The 10581-nt window shown below is 47.4% G+C and overlaps 1 protein-coding gene across 1 annotated transcript in view; it reads left to right on the forward strand.

The window, feature by feature from the left end:
- Positions 1-8663, forward strand: part of LOC108303005 (NADPH oxidase 5-like) — a 16053-nt gene extending 7390 nt beyond the window's left edge. The window contains 4 exon segments of the mRNA XM_037737883.1: positions 219-294; positions 1644-1743; positions 6258-6438; positions 8089-8663. Coding sequence (XP_037593811.1) covers positions 219-294; positions 1644-1743; positions 6258-6438; positions 8089-8206 — 475 coding nt within the window. The 3' untranslated portion in view covers positions 8207-8663.
- The last annotated feature ends 1918 nt before the right edge of the window (positions 8664-10581 follow it).

Raw genomic sequence — 10581 nt, forward strand, 5'->3', positions numbered from 1 at the left:
CCTGTCTCCCTCTGCTCTCCTGTCCCTCTCTGCTCTTTGGTCTCTTTTCTCTCCTGCTCTGTCCCCCTCTCCTTTTTGTGTCTCATCCTTCCCCTTCCTCATACAGTGGGCTCTGCCACCCCATCCTTGCTCCCTGTCCCACGAACTGTTCTCTGGGGTCCTGCAAAGTCTCACCCCAAGTTTCAAACCCCTTCCTCCTGCCTCCCCTCGGGCACCAGAAAAGGAAAGCGTGTTTGCTCCAACTGCCAGCACTCCTGGATAGAAGGTGTCCAAGACAACATGAAGCTCCATAAGGTGTGTACCATCTCCTGTAGGCAGGCCTCCAGACCTTCTCCCCTGGACAACTCCTAAAATAGGAGCCCATCCTCCTGTGCCAAGGTGGGAGTGGGGAAGGGATCCCTGATGGGATCGTCTTTCTTTCCCACAGTACCCTGAGTTGTCTTAAATGAGTTCTCCTGGTGCCTCCTCTATGTGTGAGCCCCGCCCCCACTTAACGTTCCCATCCCCTCTGAGAGATGTTCTGAACATTTCTTTTAAGGTTGCATAACTTGATAGTCAGGAAGTCTGGATTCAGTTACAGCCATGATGTTACCTATCCATGACCCTATGGTGGTTTTAAGAATGAAAATATACTGGCTGGGCACAGTGGCGCAAGCCTATGATCCCAGCACTTTGGGAGGCTGAGGCAGGCAGATCACTTGAGCCCAAGAGCTCAGCACCAGCCTGGGCAACGTGGCAAAACCCCATCTCTACCAAAAATACAACAATTAGTTGGGTGTGGTGGTATATACCTGTGGTCCCAGCTACTCAGGAGGCTGAGGTGGGAGGATCACTTGAGCCCAGGAGGCCGAGGGTGCAGTGAGCTGAGACCATGCCACTGCACTCAAGCTTCAGTGACAGAGTGAGACTCTATCTCAAAAAAGAAAATAATAATCATAATGAAAACATGCTTGCCTTTTGAAAATTCGCCATCCTATATAGGCCACTTAGAAGAGTTTCTAAAAAAGTAATTCATATTTTTGGCAGGGTGGGGTGGCTCCCGCCTTGCAATTCAAGCACGTTGGGAGGCTGAGGTGGGTAGATCACAAGGTCAAGAGATTGAGACCATCCTGGCCAACATGGTGAAAATACTATCCCTACTAAAAATACACAAATTAGCTGGGTATAGTGATGTGGGCCTACAGTTCCAGCTACTCAGGAGGCTGAGGCAGGAGAATCACTTGAACCCGGGAGGTGGAGGTTGCAGTGAGCTGAGATCGTGCCACTGCACTCCAGCCTGGTGACAGAGCAAGACTCCGTCTCAAAAATAAATAAATAAATTAAATTAAATTTTAAAAAAAGTAATTCATGTTTTTCTGGGTATCCTAAGCTAATATTTCAATACACTGTTTGTCGTAAACAATAGAAGGCATTAGAGAAAATCCCAGGCTTGGAGTCAGAAACCTGGTTCTGGTCCCATGCTGCTCTGTGATGTGGGCGTGGCTGCTCACCTCTATGAGCCTTGATTTTTCCCTCTCTTAAATGGGTATGCGAATGTTCCCTGCTTACCTCGGGGTGGTCATATGGGTCCCAGGGGTCGCAGATGTGAACCTCCTGCAATTGAGGGAGACTCAGCCTCTGAACTGAAGGGCCTCTCTCCCTAGGTGGACTTTATCTGGATCAGCAGAGACCAACGGTCTCTCGACTGGTTTGTGAGCTTGCTGACCAAACTGAAGATGGACCAGGCCAAGGAGGCTCAATGTGGTAGGAGAGGGATGGTGCCTGAGGGCAATGGGAACGGCGCAGTGTCTTTAAAAAAAGTAATGTATTGATATGAAACTCACATAACCTAAAATGAACCATTTAACCATTAACGTGAACTGAGTATTGTTTTTTTTGAGACAAGGTCTCCCTCTGTCACCCAAGCTGAAGGGCAGCAGCAGGATCATGGCTCACTGCAGCCTCCACCTTGCAGGCTCCACCCATCCTCCTGCCTCAGCCTCCAGAGTAGCTGGAACCACAGATGCAGGCCAGCACTCCCGCTGATGTTGTTTTAATTTGTGTAGTGATGAAGTCTTCTTATATTGCCCAGGCTAACTCAGAGTCTTTTTGAGAAGGCGTTTATTCCATTTCTGGAGAAGAAGGATGGGTGAGGTTCTGCGAAAACAAGAAGGTTCTACAAAATGTAACATTTCGTAAAGTTGAAAAACAGAAGGAGGAAAAAAAAAAATCCCTCATCGACTCATCCAGTTATCCAGACGACACCAGGCATTTTAAAGGGTTCCCTCCCATTTTCTGTTTTCCTATTCACATTTTATAAAAATATATGTCTTTATTTTCGTAATTTATCTTTTTCATGACATATCTTTTAATTCAGAATAGGCACATGTTGAAAATTTAAATTCCTAGGCCTCATCCCAGACCTTCCAAATCAGATAGATTCTCTGAGAGTTGGGCTCAGGAATGTACATTTTAACATGCTCCTCAAACGATTCTTATTCACACTTAATTTGTGTTTGGTTTTTGAAGTATAATTTACATACGATAAAATTTACCAGTTTAAGTGTATAATAAATGACATTTTGACAAATGCATAAAGCAGTGTAACCACCACTGCAATCAAAATATGGACCATTTCTTTCCATTAGTTCTGAAAATTTCCTCATCCTGTTTTGCCGTCAACACCCTCCCCTGACTCATAACCCCTGCAACCACTGGTCTGCTTTCTATCACTATACTTTTGCCTTTTATAGAATTTTATATCAATGGAATCATATAATATGTAGTCTGTTCCATCTGCCTTCTTTCACTTAGCATAATGCCTTCGAGATGTATCCGTGTTGTTGTATGCATCGATAAGTCATTCGTTCCTTTTCATTGCTGAGTAGTATTCTGTTTCATGGGTATACCACCATTGTCCAATTATCTTTGAAAAAGAAATTTTAAAATCAGAAGAACACATTTTTTATTTTTATAGATGTATTTAGCATTTCTGGGTTCTTTTCCCTTTTTGTGCCTAGATCTGGATTTCTATCTCGTAAAGTTTTCCTTCTGCTTGAAGAGCTGATGGTTCTTTGTAGTGCAGGTCTGCTGGTGAGAAATTTTTTTGGCTTTCGACTGCAAACACCTTGTCTCACCTTGTAAGACCCTGTCTCAAAAAAAAAAAAAAAAAAAAGAAGGTTTGAATGTCCTCCCCTCAACCCCTCCAACCCCCCTCCTCACTGCCCAGGTGTTTGCTGTGTTCTCGTTTTTTACTAAGCATTTATTCTCATCATTAGTCCTGAAAATTTGTATGGACTAAGTATGATATGATGGAGCTAAGTATGATAAAATGTTTCTCTGAGTCATATCACGGGACATCTTTGTGGAATACTGAGGGTTTATACTGTATTTAAAAGTTAATCTATTAAAATCATTGTTTTGTTTATAATTTATACAAGGAGAAATATCTTTGGATATGTTTCTAACTTTTTAAGAGAATTGGTGTAGTGTTTTAGACTTGTTGAGTTCATTAGAACTAGATTGTATTTAACTATTTAATAATCAGGTTGTCAAGAGTAAATTCAAATTCCAATGATAAACAGTTTATACGTTCAAGTAATCAAACATAGTTTTCTACAAGAAACTATCCAAACAGATATAGTTTACCATAATAAACATTCAGAGGCTTAAAGTTCAAGTCAACAGTCTTTGGAAGATAACTCTTCAAGCTTAGAATAGTTCAGTAAAACTCCCTGCCCTTTCTTGTAAATAACAATTACAGCAAATATTTGTATAGCATTGACTTCTTTTTTCTAAATGCTTTTACATATACTAATTCATTAGGACCTCAATTTTGTGATGACAAGCTAAAGGAAAAGTTTAAATTTAATTTAAATTTTCTAGTTACTGGCACATAAATATTTGCTGTTTGCTTCTTCCTAATCTGTATACACAAAGGGTAATAGCTAACCCAGTGCTCTGCATTCCCAAAGCCACTTGAGTCAACAACTCCATCACATCAAATTTCTTTCAGGGTTTCTCATTACCTGCAGCTGAAATTCATGGCTTCTGATTTCCACTTTAATTATACGTCAGAGTTTGCATTAAATAATTTTTGGTTTATAATTTTCAGTTTCTATAGCTTCAGCATCAATGATCCTGAGTTTGTATCTTTAGCCTTAATAGCCATAGGACCTTGGGCACATTATTTCACTGCTTTGCCTCGAAAACGGTTATCTGAAAAAAATAGACGCTGCTAGTACCCACCTCGTAGGATCGTAATGGGAATCAGATGAGGTGTCCTCTGCGGAACAGTAGCACGGTGACTGGAGCTTAATAAACTGCTAGATAAATTTAGTGCTGGTGGTAATAGTAACTGCTTAATAAATTTGTTAGTAATAGAAGCGCTAGTAGTAATAACTGTTTAATAAAAGGAGTAGTCATATTTAATGGCTATATAATGAATGGTATAGTCAGTGGTCATACCATAAATTATTTAACCAAGCTCCTACCGCTGAACATTTTGTTTATTCTGAATTCTCCATAATCCTAAAAAAAAAAACACTGAAATTAACATATTTGTGCACATAGTATTTTTCCCTGCTTTGGATGGTTTTCTTAGGAAAGCGTCCCAGAAATGAGATGGCTGTCTCAGACACAGCTGGGTAGAGAGGGTGAGACCATGCCAGATCCTTCCACAGCCCCTTTATCTTCTTCCTCCCACCATGGTGTCTCCCCTTCTCTCTTCTTACCCCTCTCTGGAGTAGGGAGACTCTGAGGGAGGGTAGGAAGGGGCGGGGTTCCCCCAGGTGGGCATCTCATAATACATCTCCCTCTCTCATGTGACATGAAATGTGCTATCCCTCCCAGGGCCATTTGCATTGCAACAGCCGCTGAGACCTTAGGCCAAATGAAAGATGGCTGATAGTGACATAGGAAAGGGTAGAGAGCACGTTGGAATGGCAAAGCTCCTTTCGTCTGGGTGTGGGGGAGGAGAGGGAGAGAGGGATGAGGTGATCCTCAGCTCAGGAATGCTATTTCCCACATCCTAAATCAGGGCCTGCCAGCCCTGGCTTGAACCCACACACAAGCCCAAGGCAGCACTCACCAATCTTTTTCTCATCATGGCACACATAAAAATGACAACATTCGTCTGTCACGTCTGGATATGGCACACAGAGGTGCCCATGTGGGAGCTGTGGAGTGCTGAAGGATCAGTATCCCAGCAGGCTAGAATTTCGCGCTGCAGAACTGCAGGTGCTCTGACCTTGTGGGCTCCTTGGTGCCAGGCTCCTCCCCTGTCTCTTCAGCCCTCCCATGCCCTTTCCCGAAGCTCTGTTTCACTATGTCACTCCCTACTCAGTTACTCTCAACCCTCCCCCTTTCCTAGCCGGGCATTCAAGACCCTTCTTATTCTGGCCTCCCCCTGTTTCCAGTCCCATCTCCTTTCGCTCCCATCTGAGGATGCATCTCTAGCCGGGCACCACACCCTGCCCCGTGAACATCGTGAACGTCGCATTTGTTCCAGCCTCTCACTCTGTGCTGACACTGGTCCTTAGCATGCATTCCCTTCATCTTCGCTTTTACTTTCGCCCTTCGTCCCACACCTAACCCAGTCCCCGTCCCTTCCGGGAAGCAGCCCTGTCTGCATCAGCCCTTCCCTGCGTATCAGTAGCCTTCACGTTCTGATCCATTTACTCGACCCTTGACCCTTTAGTCTAAATTACTTTCCATGTGTGTATGGTTTGTGTCCCCAGCCAGGCTGAGGACAGACATGTGAGGCATGGAAGGGTATGAGCTTTGGAGCCCAGGGACTGCCATGGTCACTGCCCTGGGATGCATTTCTCCTTTTATAAATACAAAAAGTCTTGGCTGGGCACAGTGGCTCATACCTGTAATCCCAGTGCTTTGGGAGGCTGAGGCAGGTAGATCACTTGAGTCCAGGAGTTCAAGGCCAGCCTGAGCAACATAGTGAAACCCTGTCTGTACAAAAATACTAAATAAATAGATATAAAAGGTCTGACTCTTGGAGTGGTTGTAAGGCTCACCTTAGTGTATATAAAGTAACTAATGTGTGCCATGCACATAGTAGGCCCAGCTCAAGCAACAGACTGCCTTTCCTCTCCTTGGCACTGGTCACATGACACAGCCTGGGCAAACACTGTTGGCTGATGGTGTGAGTTCCAAGATCTATGGGTCTCCTTCCGAGCCCCAGGGTAAGGTAGTGACCAACATCCTGCCCTGCGCCCATCACGGGCGCTAGACCCTCAGTGCAGCCCTTGTCTCCTGCCCAACAGGCTGCTTCCTGGAGTTGCACATGTACATGACATCTGCACTGGACAAGAATGACATGAAGGTCATTGGCCTGCAGATGGCCCTTGACCTCCTGGCCAAGAAGGAAAAGAAAGACTCCATCACGGGGCTGCAGACGCGCACCCAGCCTGGGCGGCCTGACTGGCACAAGGTAATGCCAGCTGTGAGCCCTGCAGCCTGCAGGTATGGGTGAAGCTGAGAGCCTGAGGCAGTGATTGGGAGATGAGCCAAGCAGCCAGGGGCAAAGTGTGAGGTTACAGTCCAGAGTCCAGACGGGGCCTCCTGGTGCAAAAGGTGAACAGGGCACCCACACTGGCTTCATCACTAGCCTTTATTCCGTCATTAGCCTCAGGTTCCCCATCTGTTCAGAGAGGAAGTTAGTCTCTATGACCTCAAAGACCCCTGCAGACTTAACTCCCTATGGACCAGTGTCAGAAGGCCTGAGCAGACAGGGACCTGGAAAAACACCAAATCTTATCCTCTCCTGTTACAAATGGGGAAACTGAGGTTCAGAGACATGAAATTGTTTGCAAATCTTTTAATTTTATTTCTCAGATTGGTTTTATGACTATTTTTCTTCCCTGGACACTTACCTGTCAGGGTATACAGTTTACAGGAAGTGACCCAGAAGGTACTGCTTTTAGAAGTGCTGCAGATGACCCTATACCTGGATCACGACACCTGAGTGGGAGGGGAAGGTCAGTGATGAGTGCTTGGACATCAAAGAGGACTTTCTTTTTTTTTTTTTTTTTTTTTTGTTCTGTCAACCAGGCTTGAGAGCAGTGGCGTGATCTTGGCTCACTGCAACCTCTGCCTCTCGAGTTCAAGCAATTCTCCTGCCTCAGCCTCCAATAGCTGGGACTACTCGCCGGCCACCATGCCTCGCTAATTTTTGTATATACATATATATATTTGTAGAGATGGGGTTTCACCTTATTGGCCAGGCTGGTCTCAAACTCCTGACCTCATGATACACCCTCCTCGGCCTCCCAAAGTGCTGGAATTACAGGCGTGAGCCACAAGGCCCAGCTTTAAAGAGAACTTTCAGAGAATGGCAATTTGTAAGAAGAATTTGGGGTAGAAAAGGGTCGTCACTGGGGGAAAAGACTGACGTCAGGAAAGATACTTAAATCACAGCAGGTGGCCAGCCCTGGACTACCACCAAGTTCCATCTGCCCATGGGAGCCTCAGAGCACCGTATGCTTCTCTGCCTGTCTGATTTAGTGCCTATCTCCCACAGTTGCAGATCCTTGAGTGGACGGCCTGGGTCTTATTTATTTCTGGCCCTGGTCCTTTACGTGGGGTCATGTTGCCAGTCAAACAAATGGCTCTTTTTGGAGACGGAGTCTCGCTCTGTCACCCAGGCTGGAGTGCAATGGTGCCATCTTGGCTCACTGCAACCTCTGCCTCCTGGGTTCAAGCGATTCTCCTGTCTCCATCTCCCGAGTAGCTGGGACTACAGGTGTCCAGCAACTATACCTGGCCAAGTTTTGTATTTTTAGTAGAGACAGAGTTTCATCATATTGGTCAGGCTGGTCTCAAACTCCTGACCTTGTGATCCGCCTGCCTTGGCCTCCCAAAGTGCTGTGATTACAGGCGTGAGCCACGGTGCCCAGCTGAACAAATGGCTCTTAATTGAACGGCTGAGTGTCAAACTCTGCTGTAAAACCCAGAAGCTATGCCATGCAGCTCTTTGTGTAAAATAGGGATACTCATTGCTGCTGACCAGTTATGCCGTTACCTCCAGGCGGCTGTGTCACTGGTGAGTCAGCAGCCCCACCTATCCTCCTTCTTCTTTTCCCCATCCTCACTGACTGCTGCTGAGAAGAAGGGCAAGGTGCAGGTCTTCTTCTGCGGCTCTCCAGCTCAGGCCAAGGTGCTCACAGGCCATTGCGAGAAGTTCGGCTTCAAATTTTTCCAAGAGAATTTCTAGCCTCACCTCTCCAAGCTCTGCCCCAAATCCACACCATGGGTCTGCTTCATCGCATTAGTATAAGTGCCCCCACGGGGACCAGCTCAGACAACTCACCCAATAAGACAAAGCCCAGGGATTGTCTAATCCTGCTCAACACGGAGAACAGGAGACCCCAAGGGGCAGATGAAATTCTTCTAGAACTCAGGGGAAGGGACAGTGCCTTGTTCAGTCTGCTGTGCATTCCTGGGTTGCTGTGAAACTGAGGAAACCAGAGGCTGGTGGCTGGAGGCTGGAGCATGGGGATGGGGCTCAAGGGGGCAGAGGGCAGCCACTCCTCCAAAAGTTTTCCGAGGGAGGCTTCTCCTACATCATGGTCTCAGACCTGCCCAATCATCACAGTCAGTTGGAAGCGTGTTTCTCTGGCATCTTGTCAAGTCGTTCAAACAAAGTGAGAAGAATCATACAGTGAACAGCGTTACCTGCTTGCCAAACTCCTCAGTTAAGATTTTGCTCTGTTTATCACCTATTATCCATCAGCTCCTCCTCCCTCTTCCATCTGTCAATTTATCTGGTTTTTTGGGTGCATTTTCAAGTTAGGTGCAGATATCTCGGCACCCCTTGCCACTTGGAGGAGCCTTCTTTAAATGCACGTTCCTTGGTCCCGCTCCAGAAATTCTGATTCTGACGATCTGGGTATGGAACCTGGAATATGTATGTTGCAAAGTCCATTTGCATAGGGAGAAATAAGCAGCATCTTTCCCTGCCCCTCCTTGTGTCTTTGTCTTCCCATCTCCCTCCCTGTCCCGGTGCATCCCTCCAGGCCTCTCTGGGCTCTGTACATTGGCCTCTTCCTTCTCTCTGTGTGCTGAGTTGCTTGAGAACCAGGATGGAGGCAGCCTCTTTATGTGCCTCTCTGTGTTATGGAAAGGCCGAGTGCTTGGGGATGAAGCAGGCTAAGCCTGGAAGCTCAGCTCAGCCACACCCTGGTCACCCTGGCAGTGTGACCCTGGATGCCTCCCCACGTGTTTTTTCATCTGTGAAATGGGCTGATGCCATCCCTTGGTCACAGTTGCTGTGAGGTGAAATGAGACATCAAGTGTTTGACATTCCTCCCCCACTGTGGTGCAGCTCCTTGCTGTACCAGGCTTTCATGCGTCTGCATCACTTCTCTTCACCCTGGCTCCCTCTGTCTCTGTGTACCAGCCTCTGTTTGCGTCTGACCCCGTTTGGGCAGGAGGGAACGGCAGAGGCAGCAAAGTCTCTGTCAGCACATGCTGTGGCGAGGAGCGGCCATGGGCAGAGGGCAGGGTAGGCCTCACCTCCTCCATCTGAGCTGGGCATTTCCATCTGCGCTACACTGTGAGCCCCTGTGAACCCCAGATTTCTTGGGCATCCTCCACCTGGCAGTCAGTCCTGCTAGGTTCTCTTCTTGACAGCGTAAAGCACCTTTCCCCAAGGCTGCCATCATGGGGTTGGAACCAGGCACGTTCCAATGGGATTGTAGCCGGCACTTTTTTTTCCCAAGGGTTGGAAGTCCATGGTGGGGGAAGGGGGAGGTGAAGAAGCCAGATCATAACCTGGATGATGACGTCCCTTATCTAAGGTGGGGCTGGGATGCAGTAGACAGACAGAGGGGTGACGTGCAGGGGATGAGCCAGTTGGGCGGATGGAAGGAGGAGGGCGGGGGAGACTCTCTTCTGAAAGGAGTGATAGGAAGGGGATGGTGGAGGAAGAAGCTGAGGCAGGCTGGGAAGGCAAAAATACCCTGGGGACTGAGACAGACCAGGATGGGAGTGAGGATGTCATCTTTAAGATGCGAGGAGGAACGGGAAGAAGAATCTGAGAGAAGGAGTAGGGCCTGGCTGCCAGCTCTGCAGTGAAGGAGAGGCTCATGGTGTGGGTGGGTGGAAAGCAGGGACCAGGCTGGCACCGAGTCTCCATCTCCCAGGACCGGGAGTCAGCAAGGCCAGGAGACCTGGCGTAGGGCCTTCCAACCGGATCGTATTTAATTTCCAGCAAGCCTGGGGAGGCACACGACTCACCCGGGAAACTCACACCTGGGGTTTTACCAGCCTGAGGCCACACACTCTTGGAACCTCTTTCCCTCTGTTGAGTCCGTACTTTCCCCTCTTCACCAGGCTTGTGAAGGCTTGGACAAAACTCTCCGGAGCACAGAAGGAAACTAAAGAGGGTGTCCTGACTTAAGGCTGGAGGACGTAAAGAGGGTGTGCCAAAATCATTCGGAAACGTGGCAGAGTCTGTTTAGCACAGGATTTCTCACACACGCACTTGCACACACACACGTCACCATTTTGCATTCTTTCTAGTTGCTGTCCACACCGCCTTCCACCCTTGAGCCCCATCCTCAGTCCTTTGCTCTCTCCTAACAGATT

Source organism: Cebus imitator, unplaced genomic scaffold (assembly GCF_001604975.1).
Source record: "Cebus imitator isolate Cc_AM_T3 unplaced genomic scaffold, Cebus_imitator-1.0 Scaffold44, whole genome shotgun sequence".
Lineage (NCBI taxonomy): Eukaryota > Metazoa > Chordata > Mammalia > Primates > Cebidae > Cebus > Cebus imitator.